This window comes from Schistocerca cancellata, chromosome 1 (genome assembly GCF_023864275.1).
Source record: "Schistocerca cancellata isolate TAMUIC-IGC-003103 chromosome 1, iqSchCanc2.1, whole genome shotgun sequence".
NCBI lineage: Eukaryota > Metazoa > Arthropoda > Insecta > Orthoptera > Acrididae > Schistocerca > Schistocerca cancellata.
Window position 1 is genome coordinate 730,521,948 of NC_064626.1, and position 18,454 is coordinate 730,540,401.

General features: G+C 37.1%; 1 protein-coding gene across 5 annotated transcripts in view; it reads left to right on the forward strand.

The window, feature by feature from the left end:
• Positions 1-18,454, forward strand: part of LOC126185227 (carnitine O-palmitoyltransferase 1, liver isoform) — a 249,326-nt gene that overhangs the window by 177,761 nt on the left and 53,111 nt on the right. For all 5 annotated transcript variants that reach the window (XM_049928110.1, XM_049928115.1, XM_049928112.1 and 2 more), the window contains 4 exons: positions 5,592-5,886; positions 6,203-6,324; positions 10,869-11,070; positions 12,704-12,903. In XM_049928110.1, the coding sequence (XP_049784067.1) occupies positions 5,592-5,886; positions 6,203-6,324; positions 10,869-11,070; positions 12,704-12,903 (819 nt within the window). The remainder of the gene's footprint in view (positions 1-5,591; positions 5,887-6,202; positions 6,325-10,868; positions 11,071-12,703; positions 12,904-18,454) is intronic.

Consider the following 18,454-nt stretch of genomic DNA (forward strand, 5'->3'; position numbering starts at 1 on the left):
AGAAAAGAGGGGAAGTGGCACTAATACACAAAGTACCATCCACGACACACCATAAGATGGCGAGCAGAGTGTAGACGTAGATAACAATTTTTACAGAAACGTTTCTAAAATATAATTCCACTTCCTTGTCAGTATTCTTAAATACTAATGTCAGTAGTGTTTATTTCAAATAGTTCTGTTATCTTGCAGAATGGGTGTTTCAATAACTAATCATAACTCTTAATTTAAAAATACAACAAGAAGCAAAAAGAGTTTAGGTGTTTCCAGACTTTGTCAGTCCAATGTTTCAGTATATTGAACTCCAGTTTGCTCTAGTGCTGTGATGGTGTCTGTTCTTTCAGGTGTCAAACGCACTTAAGTTGCTTTTAACATAAATTAATGCTGTATAGGAATGAAAATTTATGAAAGTTGGTATCTTCAATGTGATAAAAAAGGCATCGTCAGTGTTCTTTGGAATTCACTTTGCTTATTACTCTGATATATAATAAGAATGTCACCATATCAGTACATCTTAGGAGATGTAAGATTGAAAAAGGCCAAATTGTGCCACTTTCAGGTACTCATTAGTGACTGCATGTGTCAGTTTCCACTTCAGACAGAACACAAAATGTATTTTATTGCAGGTATATCTTCCTCCCAGTTTAATTTGGAATCAGTGTGAAAGCCAAAAATTTACTGATTGACTTTTTCATCTTTAGGGTCCCAGATGTAGCACCCTGCACAACTTAACCCTGCTGAGCCCTCATTCACAAGTAATTGATAGAAAAAAAATTAATTATTTCACATGTTGCTCTAGATCTTCAAAAATATGAGTACTACAAAAACTAGTGGTGTAGCACAATGCTCAAGGTACATTCCTAATACACAAGGGGTTGTAGGTTCAAATCTCCTCAGGTTTCATGAAATTTTTTATTTTTTAATCTATATTGAAATGACTTTGCTCATTATTTTCATTGAATTAGTTAGTTTAAATGTAATTCTTTTCTTTCTAATTCTTTATCAAATCATTTTAATCATGGCTTTAACTTTCTGATTTGCTCTAATTTTTATTCATTTAATTCATCTTTTATCTGGAATCTTTGTTCAAGTGATCTTAATTATTATTATGTATTAACTGCAATTTAATTTTTTCCATTGTATCATTTTATATTTCCACTCATGTTATTGCATGCACCATTTTTATTCCTCATTTTTGCTTGAATTTATTGTACTGACAATCTCTTCTTTCATTTAAATCTTGAATTGCCTTATTTTGTCCATAGTGGAACAAGAAATTATGTTTTAAGTGTTTGCATGATGATTACAATCCCAAGAAGATGTACATCTTGTAATGAAAAATACATTTTTGACACCTTTGCAGTGTCAATACAAATAGGTTATTTCACATTTTGCTTTTAAGCAGTAGATCAGCATGTTTGAATATTGTGAAAGAGAAATAACAATGATTAAATTCACATGAAAATACATTCCAAATGGGAAAAAAGTGAAAGGAAATGAAAATGAGGGCAAATCAAAAAGTTAAGACTATGATTAAAGTGACTTTAGAAAGGATTAAAAAGAAAGGAACTACAGTTAAACAGATTAATGGAAAATAATGATAAAATCTTCGATAAAGATTTAAAAATAAAAATTTCAGAGTACCTGATTAAAATCAAACCCAAAGCCTTCTGCAAATCATGAATGTACCTTAACCATTACACCATGCCACCAGTCTGTACAGTAATTATGTTTTTGAAGCTCTAGAGCATCACATGAAAAAACGAATTTTGTTGTTGATTTATCACAAACAAAGGTCCACCAGGGTGAATGGTTACAATGTGTGATACATGGAACCATAACTTACATCACTATATAGATGGTTTCAAAAACCCTAGGGGCCTCTACTTGTAAAATTACAAAGTATCAGAAACTAGGTAGCTATTTTCAAATTCAGTTAAGACTGGTTAACAATTTCAGTGACAGCAGAAGCAGTATTTTTAGTGTTGCAGTACAAACTATCCACTAGCAAAGAAATCATGCTTTTCAGAATTGTTGCTCAGCTGGTTTTCTGTAAGAAGCTTGAAATCTTTGGAGAAAACAGTAACAATAAAAAGTGATTGGTAATTCTGGGGCATATGCCTATCTCACTTTTGAAGATTGATAAAATTTCAGCAGAGCTCAGTGGATCAGGGAAAACTCCAGATTTTAATGTTTCAGTTATTGAAAATAAGTGTTTGATAGGTAAGATGTCGTCATCATCATCATCATCATCATCATCATCATCATCATCATCTTCGTTTCCCCTCTATCCAACATCTGGCCGGGTTGGGGTATCAATGGTACTTCGCCACTTTACTCAGTCTTTCCACCATTCTTCTTCCACAATTTGGTTCTGTAGCAGGTTTCTCCTCCTTAAACTCGTCTCTATTGTATCAATCCGTCTTGTTCTCGGTCTTCCTCTTGGCCTCTTGCCCTCAGTCTTGAACTCCATGATTCTTCTTGGTGTTCTTCTCTCTCCCAACCTCCTCCTATGCCCAAACCATTTTAATCTATTCTTTTAATTTTCTCTGTCAACTTCTCCACTCCAATTTCCTTCCTAACATCTTCATTTTTCACTCTGTCTCTCCTCATCTTTCTAGCATACTTCTCAGAAACTTCATTTCACTGGATTGTATCCTACTCTCCTTTCTTCTAGTCATAGTCCAAGTCTCTGAGCCATAAATTAGTGTGGGTGTGAAGTAAGTCTTGCATAACACCAGCTTGCACCTCATTGGAACTTCCCTTCCCCGCACCAAGCCCCTCACACACTGGTAAAATGTACTACTCTGTTGTATTCTTTTGCTAATTTCTGTCTCCAAATGAGCATTCTCCGGTATCGCACTTCCTTGTCTTAGTCCCGTCACATTCTTAAACCATCCAGTTCTTCCAACTGGTGTCTCACACAACTAGAGTTTTTTTCATACATTGCCTGGATGACTTCAAGTGTTTGCTTTCCAGCTCTCCTTCTCTTCAAGGTTGCCCATACCTTTTCCTTGGGAACGCTGTCATATGCTTTCACTAGGTTGAGAAATGTCATCACCCTTCCCATACTCCCAATGCCTTTCCATCAACTGTCTCATACTAAAGATTGGGTTCACTGTTGATCTACCATAATGAAAGCCATACTGCTCCTCTTCTAACTGCCCTTCCACTTTTTCTCTCACTCTTCTTTCCAGTATCCTCGCCATTATTTTTGCTACTTGGGATATGAGTGTGATGCCGTGATAGTTGTCACATACTTTCCTGTCACCCTTCTTGAAAACTGGGATTATTATTCCCTTTCCCCATTCTTCAGGTACACATTTTTGGGTCCAAATGCATCTTATTAGTCTACATAGCCACTGTAGCCCAACTGATCCAGCTGCCTTTATCATCTCCACAGTAATTTCATCTATCCCAGGCACCTTTCCTGTTATCATTTTTCTCAGAGCTAGTTCCACTTCTAACATCGCTATATCCTCCTCCTCCTCCAGACCCCTGCCCCCCTGCTATACTTCTATTCCCTTTCCATTGCCAATCTTCACATTCAGTAATTTATCAAAGTACTCTTTCCATCTTTTTCTTATCTCCTTTGGTAGCATTAATAGCTCTCTGCTTTCCCCTTTCACTAGCTTTGTGTATGTTTTTTCCTTCCTCATATTCTTTATAATTCCATATAACCCCCTCTTACCATTAGTAACATCTTTTCCCAACTCTCGAGTGAATTTCTCCCAGCTTTTCCTCTTTTCTTCTACTACAATTTTCTTAGACTTATTTTTACTATCCTGGTATTTCATTTTACTTTCAGCTGGTCAGTCTCTGTTCCATTCATGCCAGGCTTTCTTCTTTTCTTTTACTGCCTCCTTCACCCTCTCATTCCACCATGGTGTCTCCTTTTCCTTTACCCTTCCAGACACTCTGCCACAAGTCTTCTCAGCAGAGCTTACAAATGCTTCTTTGAACTTACCCCATTCCTCTTCCACATTGCCATACTCAATGTTAGGGATTTTACTCTTAAGTAACTCCTTAAACTCTTCTTGTACCATGCCATCCTTTAGTTTCTACACTTTTATTTTCCTTTCCCGTTCTTCCTTTATGTCTTTCAATTCATCGGATCTCATCTTTGCCACCACCACTCGATGGTCTCCATCAAAAGCCTCTTCTGGCAGTGCAGTTAACGTCCGTCAACTGTCTCCGATTTTTCTTTTCCACCAGAAGGTAATGACAGTCTTCGTTCACCTATCACCCCATCCATATCTCGTTATCTTGGTAAGATGTATTTTTTTTAAAATTATGTTATTTGATAAACAATAACAGTCCATATTCGTGGAACTTTGACACAATATTTATAATAACCATGGGAGTGACATCTTTCTGGTGGAAAGCACCCCTCCTAAGTGGCCTTAGTGCCAAGCATGTGTAATGCACATGTGTCATTTTGCTCGGTTCCGTTTTTCTTGTTTTATAATAGCCCATACTGCCTTGAATTTGTGGGAGCAACTTTTATCTAGTATTCACAAGCATGTTTTTTGGCCAAGACCAGTTTTCTTATGTAATGTCTGTAAGTAGTGTCATTCAGTTGGACAAAAATTTTCCTACCTTCTGTACAGTCTTAGTATCTCTTTCCTAATGTGGCCCAGCTCATGTGCATGCAGTTTTTACCTTTGATTTTTTATTTATCTTTAGGGTTACTTTTTGCTGATTTTGAACAGGAAGTCCCTAAATAAGTGAGCTTTTTAAAGAAAATTTTTGAAAACTGTTCAAACAGTCTCTTTCCCACTCTGTGTTTTGTACACAAAGTCTCATCTGATGTCACATGACCTATCAGTAAGTAAATTAATAAATTCATCTTTCTGGCTTCTTATCTAAGTAACATTTGGCTTGCTGGTGATTCATTGATTGATGTGTCTAAATTTGACCAGTGTTAAAAGCAGTGGTTCACAATGTGCAAGAAGTCCAGCAGCAGTTGACATACATACCGTTTGAAAAATCAGCTGCAATATTAACCAAGCAAGTGTCATTCAATGTGATCTGTAGTTCACATAATGTAGGTTCAATTATCTTAACACGTTAAAAATGTTCTTTTAACTGGCTTATCAATGTTGCCATCTATGTGTTAAAATTGCCACAGGTAATGACTTCTGTTTTAGATTTCAGTATTTTTCTCATAAGTAACCCTTTTTGACAAATGCATTTACATCAATCCCTCAAGATATATTTAAGCTAATGCTAATAACCAACATCCCAGTCATAATTTGTATCACATGCATCTTCTATGAGAAACTTTGTGCCGTGAATGAAACAAATTATTTTGTATCTAGGCTGGATACATGGTTTGCACACATGTAAGGAAAATATTACAAATCAATTGTATGAGCTGTTGTTAGTGACAGATATTCAAGATTCACATATTGTTTCCATATTCCTTGTTCAACAAGTTTTATTGTCAGTAACCCTCAAAAAAATAAAAATTAAAGAAATAAGTGCTCAGCACCTGTAATAACTTATTTCTTGTGTTGAATAAGAACTACATATAAAATTTTGGAATAAATTGATTTTTGATATTGTTCAATCTGATAGCTGAAAATGTGTAGGTATCACCATGGACCGAGGCCAACAGTTGCCTGGGAGGTAGCCGGATGTGCCTTACTTGGCATGGGATCGTGGCTTAGCATTATCTTCACTGTAAGATATTCACTGAAGATGTTGCTCATGTACAAGGGATGGATGTTTGAACAACGTGGCCGTGGTAGCAGAATTTCCTATTCAACAAAACTGTGGATGGTGGCAGTTAAGGTTTTGTCCTCTGGTGGACGACCTATGCTATACAGCTTCCAGGGCTCACTGCCTCGTCTACCCTTGCCCACCGTACATGACACAATGTGCAGGGTGAGTAAACAGTTGCTCATATTTGCTTTGAATGTGTAAAGACAGAAACATGTAAAAATTCACTAGCCTTTTTAGAATCCGAGAATCCATCTGGAAAGTATATACATGTTGTCAGCTTCTGATGCTTATTCTCATTTCTCTAACCTGAATATGTTTCTCATTAACAGTACAACATGTTGTAGCATACATTTTGCACCATTAGACCCAATGTGATTTTCTGGTAAAACTCACTAAGCATTGTTCGTAATGTATTACTCCATATTATTTTAATTTTTATAGTGCTTCTGAATGTTACATGTTTCCTTCAAAATTTCAGTACCTTCGCAGCATTCGGCCACTGTGTGATGATGAACGTTACTCTAGAATGGAAAAGCTTGTTGCTGAATTTGAGAAAGGCATTGCAAAAAAGTTACAGAGATACCTGGTGCTTAAATCATGGTAAGACATTGTTTACATTCAGTACATACTATTAAATGAATGTCATTGAAAAATGAGATTAACTATAGTCAAGTTATGAAGTTAACTGCTTCACATTAGTTCTTACCAATAACAAGCTCCCCTCTCCCTTTCAACCCATCCGATTTGTTCAAGAACCAAGCTTCCATCTATACCTCCCGAACTACGTAGCATAAAGTGATATTATTTTGAAGATACATTCAGTGTAGATACTGCCGGCAAAAAGTGTTTCAGAAAAAGTTAGTAGGAAAGAAGTATTACTTTAAAATGTCAAGCCTGCTGCTGCATTTTTAGTGGATGAACAGTGAAAATGTAGTAAGTAATGAATGTCTTTTCTGTCATTGTTTTGTGGGGGGGGGGGGTAACCATCAAGAAAAAGTTTCATGAAGGTTTGAAATTAAGTGTAAAATTTTGTTGGAAGTTGCTAAGTGCTCTCATTCTCATATGGTGGATGGATATAGTCTAGGTATTTAGCATGTCGTGAGTTACATTGCCTTGTTATTTGAGTTCTTGTGTTAAACCTTTAACATAAGGTTATTGCTGTTAATGAGTATATTACAACAGCACAGGGTGTACATAAAGTCCGGGAACACTTTCAATTCTTTATTGCACAAGAACTAAACATTGTACAGATGTCATACATATTGCATTTTGAAGAGAAACTCTGAAAGCTTTTTTTGCAAACATTTGATATGCAAACCATGAGTGACCCAGCAGACGTCAATACGGTAATCAAATTCTTGCCATACCCATCCCAGCATGGCATTGTCAACTGTGGCAGTCACTTCCCATATTCTCTCCTACTCTGCTACATCACATGGTAGAGGTGGTACATACACCAGATCTTTAATGTGTCCCCACAGAAAAAACACACATGGAGTGAGTTCTGGTGATTGGGGAGGCCATTTCATGTAACAGTTGTCCCCTTCTGTAGCATGGCCGATCCAATGATGTGGCAGCTCCATGTTCAGATACCTATGAACTTCACGATGAAAATGGGGTGGAGCCCCATCCTGCCAAAAGATGAATGGAGAGTCTGATTGCGTTTGAGGCATCAGCCATTGCTGCAACATGTCCAAGTAGGAATATTCAGTACAGTGCTCTCGGTAAAGAAGAGTGGCCTGTACAGTTTTTGACATGACAAGGCTCAAAAAAACATTTACCTTTGGGGAATCATGCTCAAATTCAATGCAGTCTTGTGGATGCTTTGTACCCCAGATTCAACAATTATGCCTGTTCACTTTCCCATTATTGTGAAAAATGGCTTTGTCGCTAAAAATTAAGCAATCAACAATTCTATCCTCATCCTCATTCAATTGTTGCAACTGCCAACAAAACTCAAAATGCTTGTCTTTGTCGTCATCATTGAGCTTCTGCACTAACTCCAATTTGAATGGTTTCACAGGCAGCTTCTGTCACAGGACTTTCCACACTGTCATTGGAGCCATTTCGATTTCACGGGATGTACGACGCACCGATTTCTTTGGACTCCTTATGAATGTCTCTCGTACATGCTCCACATTCACTTCACTCACACTGGGATGTCTGCTTCTCCTTGCCGGGCACAAGCAACCCATCGTAACAAATTTGTTGTGCCAGTGGTAAATGGCCTTCCTTGTTGGTGGCTTCTTACTGTACTTGGTTCTAAAGATCCATTGAACAACTGTAGAAATATTGTTTTTGTCGAACTATCCCATCAAAGGCAGGGCTACCCGTGAAACCAGTCATGTGATTTACAAGCTAAGTTGCAACCATTGTGTTGCATTGTATGTAGGCATGACAACAAGCTGTCTGTTCGCATCAATGGTCACCGACAAACTGTGGTCAAAAAACAATTGGACCACCCTGTTGCTGAACACGCTGCCAAACACGATATCCCTCATCTCCATGACTGATTCACAGCCTTTGCCATATGTATCCTTCCCACCAACACCAGCTTTTCTGAATTGTGCAGGTGGGAACTTTCCCTGCAATATATCCTACATTCCCGTAACCCTGCTGGCCTCAACATTCGTTAGTCACTGTACTCACCCATCCAACCCCTTCCCTGTGCCCATTCCAGCAACACACAGCAGTCATTTCACCACCACACCCAGTCTTTTAATTTCTTTTTATTTCTCTCCTTTCCGCTACTTACCCTCCTCCCCACCTCCTGCCCTCCATCTAAACTGCAGCACTTCACTATCCGCCACACCCACTGTACCATCCCTCCCCCTCCCCGCTCCAGCCTTCTCCTTACCCCCACCCAGTCGTCACTCTCATCATGCACTGGTGCTGCTGCTCGCAGTGTGGTTTCAGTTGGCTGAGACTGCAGACGTGTGTGCATGTTGCATTTGTCAACTTTCCTCCTCTAATATTGTTATATTCCATCCTGGGTTTTCCATTGTCTGAAACATTTTTATACATTTTTCATGCATTAACAGTGTCAGATTTGCGCCTGATGTAGAAAACTGGAACTAAGTCTCTTTCTGGCATTTATGCCTACCTGCTGTGTATGTAGTGGCAATGCAGCTAGTCCTCCATTATACTTGTGTACTCACTCTTCTTTCTATGCTGGTCAAGTCCATTTGTACTTGACATGTCTCAACTCTCCAAGCTTATGGAGATGACAGGTTCGGAGATGCCACAGGACCCACTGGTAAGGTTAAATTGAATATACAGGACTAATTTCTGATCTCTTTTATGCAGGTAACTAATTCACCGGGAACGTCTGAACACTAATAAGAAAATAACAGATGAAAATAATTGAGACATTGATTTTTTACATAATTCTTCTTTATAAGTGAATTATAACACATTTAACCATGGATTTCATAAAAAGTTTTTTCATGACAGACAAGGAACTTCAGGCACTTCTAAGACAGTATGCCATGGTTGTAGTTATTATTATTATTATTATTATTATTATTTATTATTATTATTATTTCTGTTTATATTATTAAAGTCACTAAATTGTCTTATGCTATAAAAAATTCTGTGTTATTTTGTCAAGGTTGATAACATTACCTAAATAAAAAAAAAGCTTCAAATGACCCAAAAATGAGGTTAGTTTTAATTGGATAGATCATATTCAGTGACCATATGTCTTTCAGCCAAAAAAAAGTTTTAAAAAAGATGGACTATTCTGGGAGAACAATGTACGTAACCAGACAAAGCAAGACATTGTTTTTATAGAGCTGTAGATGAATGAGGTGAATAGCTTAATTGCTGAATGTCAGGTTACTAACTAAAAGCTTCATGATCCCTAGTTGGGTTTTGAATTTTTATGGCTTTTCACACCTCTACCAGTAACATTGCTTTATGTTCATGAGAAAATGTTAAGTTGCACCATACTTTTGATTCAACATTAAACTGTAGGCCTCTCTCATAACTGGCTGAGTGAACTGGCTTACAGATCAGAGGAAGACGAGAGCATACAAAATTCATTTTCACAGTTGGACTATTAATGTGGTGCTGTCAGCTTACCTATGTGATCAGTGAGTATTGCAGTTAATTTTTAACCAGAGTTTTTATGTATTTATATGCATAATTGACATAATGTGAAAGCCTTTGTTTTTGAACTCTGAAAGCATTGGCATGTACCACAACTTGCTACTTTCACTGTGGTCAGTGACAATTTCATTTGCCATTTTTCTTCTCAGCTTAGCATCACTGGCCAGATTATTTATTTTGTTCATCAATAACAAAATTGAATCATTGGAAGTATAATACCTCTTTGAACGTTCATCTAGAAGTGACTTTGCATTATGAAATCTCATTCTTCTTGTCCATATTTCCTTCAATAGGAAATATGTTTTAAAAGATTCTGCCTTATGACTGAAGGGAAACAATAAATTGTGTTTCACTCCAAAAAGAATGTTTTTAAAACATGTTTCCTCATGGATACTTGTTAGTAAAATGATTCAGATTTTTTCCTAAGTACGCCCCATATCAGTTGATGTTGCAAAATGAAAATGAGCAAGTTGGAGGCATTGTGTGTGGAAAATACCCTTAAATTGAAGCTGGGTGCAGCGGTTTGTGACTTAATCACATTAATTTATTATTTCTTTGATTTTTGTCATAGATTTGAACTTGCACATAAATCATTCCAATTTTGCAAAAACTCAAGAAAAAATATTCATTTTCCACTGATTTAAATTCATCATTTATTTAATCTGCAGATTTGGAACTGTGCTACAGTTGTTTGAGATCTTTTAACTGTCACTATATGGTCATTCACTGATCATTATACTTCTTTGCATTTTTATTATAATTGTCACAGAGCTCTCATTTATTTTATCATCTTACAGGATAATAAGTTAACTTTCAAACTAAAGAAAGCATAACAGGTGACAATAACAGGAATTGTAATAGATATCAGAAAATTATGATTATTTGGAAAACCAAGTCCACTTAATAGTTTATATATAAATGTTAAATTTTCCTAAGTTTGTGAAAACAGATGTGTCAAAAATATGAATAATTTTAGTGAATGAAAATATAATTTATAACATACATTTAACTGTTTTATTCTGTATATGTTTCAGGTGGTCTACAAATTATGTGTCTGACTGGTGGGAAGAATATGTTTACCTTAGGGGAAGGTCACCGTTAATGGTGAACTCAAACTTTTATGGTATTGATGCCATTCTCATGTACCCAACACACGTGCAGGCTGCACGAGCAGCCACATTAATTCATGGGTGCCTACAGTTCAGAAGACTTATAGAGAGACAGGAGCTGGAGCCAGTAAGTATTTTTTCCCGTTAGTGTTTTTTCATTTTTGATCCTTGCCTCGTATGATTTTAGTCAAAAAATGTAATTGATACAAGGAAACATGATTTATTATGAAACAGTGAAGATAGATAGTGTATCAGGTTTTGGTTGCAAAATTTACCAAATATTTTGATAAACATTACACGTATTCAGTAAAAAACTGATTGTCAACACGAGTGCAGATACTTATCAAAAGTGCTGCTGTGTATATTTTCTGTCTTGATGCTTCAACAGAAGCTAGTGACAGATGTTTGCTGGTGTATTCAGTATAGCTTAAATTTATGTTATGTTAGTGTCATGTTTTCTGTTTTCTGTTGAAATGGAAGTTTGTCTTTTAGTTACTCTGTGAGTGACTGTGAAGTGTGTAGTAGAGCTGTTATTTGTTGTTGCATATATTATTTCTTTCTATTCCATTCTTGGGCAGAGTGTGGGAAGAATGACTGCCTGTATGTCTCCCCTATTTTAATGTTACTTTTATCTTCATAAGCTGTATGGGTTTAATATGTAAGGCGAAACACACCTGATATTAAATTATTCTTTCTTACAAGGGGAGTATGTCAGCTCTAGCAATTGTAAATGAATAAAAATGATTTTAAAATATGGAGATGTGTCTATTGCACCACCTATCATGGTTATTTATCTTTCAAATTTTGCATTCATGTTTCATGTTTGAAGGTTAATGAGTCAAAAAGATTGCAGAAGCACAAGTTGCTGAAAATAAAAATGATACCATGGAGTAGACCTTCCGACTCAAAAGAATCATAAATTAAATACTATTGAGTAAAAAACTAAACATTTACTTGAAACAGTGGGTGTCAACATGTGCATTATTTAGAGTGGTATTTTTCCCAAAACTGAAGTTACTGTGTTGTATGTTATTCCTTAATGCACCATCGTTCTTTTGTAAGTCATAATTCAAGTGCAAATGTGGAGTTTCAATGAAATGATTAAAACACAACAGAATTGAACAGCTTGTGGCAAAGATAAGGATAATATGATCACTGTAGTTTTTGATGGTAGACGAATGCAGTGTGGACACAGAAAATGATGCAGCCTGTCTGCATGTTGTCCTTTTCGTGTGTGCGTACTGTTCCATTTTTTTTCCCCTCTCCCATTTTAAGTTGAATCCTAAAGGGAGGGGGGGGGGGGGGGCAGCCAAGGGAAAGAATTAATTTTGATATATGCCTTTTGAAATTATAGATGTTTCTATTATGAAAATTGAAGAGACAGAATACAGAAAATATACTACTATAAGAATATTAGATGACCACTCATCTTAAATATATATTCATAACCAGTGGCAATACTTGTGCATGCAGGCATCCATGCTCTGAACTTTTGACAAACAATGTAAGCCTGAGAGCTGAAGGTTTTTCAGCTCTCCTCTGTATGCCTCATAATTTCTCACATCTTGATTTTAAACTCGAGTGGTCATTTGACACTAAACGTATTGTATGTCTCTTAAAACTGAAATACTGATTTTCTTTATGTGTTTACAGTTGCTAAGCTGTTAATTTCAAGATTCATTGAGACCTGTTGTCTTGGTTGCTGTTTCCATTTTTACAATATGTCTTGAGTAATTGTTATATTCTTTCTTCCTATACAGATTCTTATACAGGGCTTAGTCCCACTTTGTTCATGGCAATATGAAAGAATGTTTAATACAACCAGAGTTCCTGGAGATGAAACAGATCGCATTGTGCATTATAATGATTCAAACCACATTGTTGTGTATCATCGTGGTCGCTACTTCAAGGTGCCGATTTACTATCAACGCCGTATTTTGAGACCATGTGAAATAGAAATGTAAGCATATCTGTACATATTTTAAATAGTGTATTAAGCTCTCTCTCTCTCTCTCTCTCTCTCTCTCTCTATCTATCTATCTATCTATCTATCTATCTCTCTAACTTGTTTATAACTAACAGGCACCTTTCCCAAGTTATGCTGCCTGCCCCATCATTAGTTTTCTCTCATGTCTCCAACTAAATACAGATGAAAGTCAAACAGTCTGTCATGGAATATTTAACATTGGCAAAGCAAGTAAAAGGAAATATTTCAACTAATAATAATGTAAGAAATCAAAAAGTATTCATTTGGTAGTTGTAATGGCATATTATGCAGTGAGATTTATAATATTTTAGAAAATTTTATTACACAGAAATATAGATGTAAAAGGAAGAGAGATAAGTGCACCAGAATGAAACTGTTGTCTTTTTGGAGAAAAGGAGAGTATTTGTCACTCTCGTGTACTATTATTTTATGGTAACTGTAGATTGTGGAATATAGGATGAAATGATTACTGTATTTTTTCGGACTGTAAGACATACATTTTCTTTGAAAAATTTCCTCCAAAATTCAGGTGTGTTTTCTACTAGAAATTAATATAAAAAGTCCAGTGTTTGATTTAAAATTCCCACCAGTCTTAAAAATAGCCATATACTTGATGCTGCAGGAAACATTCCTCTATCTGGCAAAATTGGATTCAACTGGCAACACCAGTGCACTGGTGCGACGAACATGAGTTGTTGTAGGGATTGACAAGTTTGCTAACACTGCCTACTTTCTGACCCGCCATCACAAACCCAGAACACTATCTCTAGCATATCATGCATCAGTGCAGTCTACAGTGCCAGGGAATTTGAACTGAAAGTGATTTGTATTATCAATAATAGTCCAATATTTTCATTAGTCACTAGTTTTGTGATGGAAAAAGTAAGAGGTCTTCATATGATGCAGGCTATAAATTAAAAGTAATAGTGTAGACAGAACAACATGCAAACAGAGCAGCTGAGCTGCATTTGGCTTCCAACAACAGAAAAAACCATTTGTGAATTGCAGGCCAGTAAAGAAAAACTGAAAAAAAGAGGAAGACTAAATTTGCAAATAGGGGACTGAATGGAAAATGGCCAAAATAGAAAATTATGTACTGAAATGGATTCAAGGACACCATCAAAATGGCGTTGGAATTAATACAGCAATGATTCTAATACACACTCGCTAGTGCTAGTGCTAAAGTGGAACTTAGTCTGTTAAGGGTGGAGTTGGTTGGTGCTTTAGGTTTATGAAAATCAAAATACCTCAGAAAGTGCCACAAGAGTATGAGAGAAAATATTATCTTTCCATCACTTTATTATTCAACATTGAAAGAAAATGAGTGTGGAACTAAGCCAAATAGTGAATATGAACAAAACTCCTCAGACATTTGATGTGCTGAGTAACACAACTGTTGCTATGAAAGGTGCTGAAACTGTATCTATTAAAACAGATGATCATGAAAAAATACTCTACAGTGCTGTCCTTTTGTGGTGTGCTGACAGTACTAAACTTAATCCAGTGATAATTTTCAAGAGCGAAACAATGTCTAAACCTAAAATACTGTCAGGTGGTGTTGTTCACATACACGACTAGGGTTGGATAGACAAGACTGGTATAAAATTATAGATTAACAGTGCATGGGAGAGAAAGAAAGGTGCCTTATTGAAGAGGAGCTCTCTTTTGTACTAGATTAGCTTTAGTAGTCATTTGAAAAACTCCATGAAAGAGAAATTGAGATAGGGAAATACGGTGATTGCTGTTATTCTGGGAGGATTTACTTCACAACTGCAGTCTCTTGATGTCTCGATAAATAAACCACTTAAAGTGTGTATGAGAGAGGAATAGAACAAATGGATGATGAATGAAACCCAACATGAATTCATGCCAAAGGGATCTTTAAAATGACCTGCAAAGTAACAAAAATGTAAGGAAAGACAGATTGCTACTTGCCATAAAGAAGACGTGTCAAGTTGCTGCCAGGTACAATTAAGACACCCACATAAAGCTTCATATCAGCACTTGCCCGCGAAAGGCAAAGGTCCCGAGTTCGAGTCTCGGTCGGGCACACAGTTTTAATCTGCCAGGAAGTTTCAAAAAATTTGTTATTTGTATGAGGAATGAGGTAGTGGATTTGGAACCTGAAGGATGTTGCGGAATGTAGTGTTCAATAGCAGCAACACTATGGGTGTGAGGTATGTTGATGTATAGGAAGGTAGCATCAACAGTGACAAGTAGAATCCAGGAGGTAAAGGCGTGGGAATGGTGGAGAGTTGGTGAAGGAAGTGGTTGGTGCCTTCGATGTGGGACACTGGATTACATGCAATTAGTTGGAAGTGTTGATGAGTGAGGACCGAAACTCTTTCAGTGGGTGCACAATAACCAGCCGCAATGGGGTGTCCAGGAATGTTGTTGTTGTGGATTTTGGGGAGCATATAGGAGGTCAGTATTTGGGGTGTCATAGGGATGAGGAGGGAAATGGGTTCAGGGGAGATGTTCTGGCAAAGGTCTAAAGCTTTAAGCAGGGATTGCAGTTTGTGTTGGATTTCTGGGGTGGGAGTTTATAGGTGTGCTGAGCTTGTGAGTTATTGGTTGCATTTGATATTTAGAAAATTAAGGTTGCCAAATGATGTAGCAGGCAAAGAGAGAAGTGTTTTATCACCTTTTAAGATTTTGTATGATCTATCACTTACTTCTTAAATTGTTGGATTGTGGATTTTAATGTACTGACAGGGCAACTGGATATACCAGGGCTTTTGTAAGTGATCAGTCGGACACACTATCGTAATTTGTTACTTTGGCCTTCTGTTAATCTGTACAGCTTCAGTCTCCTCTCCCAAATCCCTAGGTAGCCAAAGGATTCGATGGTCTCCTGTCACTCATTGTTAAGTGAACATTGGGCAATGGTGTTTTATCTACTTTGTTACCTTTTTTAATTTTCATATTATAGGAAGAGCTGAGGGTGGTTTCCATCTGGACCAGCATTGCTTCTAATTGTTCTGCATCTTCACTTAACACTGCAATATCAACAGCAAATCTCAGCATGTCTATTTTCATACCATGAATTTGAATGCCTCCTGTGTCTCATCTCTCCCTAGCTTCATCTGTTGCCCTCTGAATGTAACTATTGAACAGGACAGGAGAGATTGAGCAGCCCTGTTGTACACCCTGCTTAATAGCAGCTTCTTCTTGATGTTCGCCACACCTTATTAAAATGTCCTCTTCTCTGTATGGTCTCTGCAGGGCTTTTCTGTCCTTATACTTGATGCCAATCTCTCTCAGCATCTTAAAAAGTTGTTGCCAGTCTACCATGTTGAATGCCTTTTCTAAGACAAAGAAGGCAATATATGTGTCTTGACCCTTCTTTAATCTTTTTTCAAGAATTGATCATAAACTGAGTATTGATTCTTGTGTGCGTACACCTTTTCTCAAGCCAAATTGTTCAACTGTAATCATTGCATCTATGTTGCCTTCTATCCAGCGTAGAATGCTAGAAGTCAAGATCTTTGAGGTGTTTGTTACCATCCTATCTTGTTCACATCTGTTTGCAGATGCTTTCTTTCGCATTGACACTGTCTCACAGTTTTTAAAGTCTGTTGGGAGCTCCCTGGTTTCGTATATAAATTGTATGAGATGAAACAGTTCTTCATATAGCTGTTCTTGAGTAGCGTTGATGAGTTCTGATGGTACAACATCAACTGCAGTAGCTTTCCCAGGTTTTAGGTGCCTGACTGAAAGGTTGAGCTCATCACACAAGATATAGTCTTCCTTTTCTTCTGGATCAATTTCCTCAATGTTCTCTAGTTCCAGTACATACAATTTTTCAAGGTATTATTTCCACCTTTCTACTATGTCTTTCTGCTCATATAATAATAATCTATCTTCATTTTGGATTTGACTGTATTTTATTTGTCTGTTTCCAAAGAACTGTTTAATTGATTTATAGGCAGATTGTGGCGTTCCTACCTTGATCATTTCATTCGTTTCTTTGCATTGGTCCTCCAAGAATTGTTGTATAGCCTTTTTCAACTCAAGATTGATTTCATTCCTCAATGCCCTTATGTTGCATTTGTCCTTCCTCAGTGTTGTCTTTTTTCAGGTTACATCTTTTTTTATTTTTGCTATTATGTTTTATCATCTGTCTCCCTACTACTTCATTTGCTACTCATAGCATATTGCTTTTGAAGGACTCCCATCTTTCTTCAACATTTCTGGTGTTGTTAATAACTGTAACCATGTTTGTTTGTTATTCGTATGTCAACATAAACATATTATCCTTTATTCTGTTCAGATTGCATTTCTTACAGTTCATTTCAACAGGTTTCTGAATTTCAGATCACATTCTCCTGTCACTGCATTATGGACACTGTCAATGTCTGAGCCTGGGTAGCTTCTACAGTCTCTTACTTGGTTGTGGAACCTTTGTCTAACTAGAATGAAGTCAACCTGATGTCTCTTCCTATCTCCAGGGGCTTTCCATTTATGCCTTCTCCTTGGACCATGTTTACAGCACCTTTTATCTCATTGTACATTCTTTCCACTTCATCATCATAGGTTGATGTCAGCATGTACACTTGGATTATCACTGTCTTGTGCAGTTTTGTGTCAAATCGTACAAGTGGTACTCTTCCGCCTATTTGTAGGTTATCAACCACTCGACATCTGAGATCCTTGGAAAGGACCAGTGCTACCCCTCCTCCTCTCAGTCATTCCTTTGCACAGCCCCTGTGTATAACCTGTAGTCACTACTCCAGAAGTCTCCAATGTCTGGCCATCTCAACTTTTGCATTCCTAGTATTTCAGTTCTCATTCTTATCATTTCCAGCTTGAGGTTCTCTAGCGTGCTGCGTCTCAGGAGTGTCCGGACATTCCATGTTGCAATTCATTTTCTTGTATTCTTCATAACATTTATTTTATTGGAAGCACAGACTTCTGCAGTCCTCTCCCGGAGATCCGAATGGGGTACTATTTCAGAATCTTTTACAAAAGCGTGCGTCACATACATTTCTTAAATGAAACAAAACTGCTGTTTCTTGGGATATCCTGCAGGTCTTTAATGTGATGGTTTCCCCTAGCCTTCCACATCCTATAGCATTGACTTGTGAAGAGTTATTCCGTATTTAGGAGAATGTCCTTCCTAAGGATAGAGAGTGCCCTACATCTCTACTGGCTCATCCACCCACCAAAGTGACCATTGGCACTTGGGAGAGTGAGTTCCTTATCCCAGAAGTCATTTGGTCCTTGTGCTCATTAGCTGTTTGTATCAGATGTTTCCCTCTCCACTACGGGGAGGTGAGCATCCGGATTTTTCCTTCATTGAGACTAGGACCAAGATGGTATTTCCTAGTCTCTCCAGTTGTTTAGAGAAGGATTAATGTAGTTATCAACCTGCAAAGGTACTCAAGAATTAATTTACAAGTCACATTGTGTCTTTCTGTTACATAACATGTGCCTTCTGTTTGATATTTTGTAGCTAAGTGAGCAAATTCAGGCTGTATTAGATGTTCCCATCTCTTGCCTAACATAATCTCTACTACTTCTG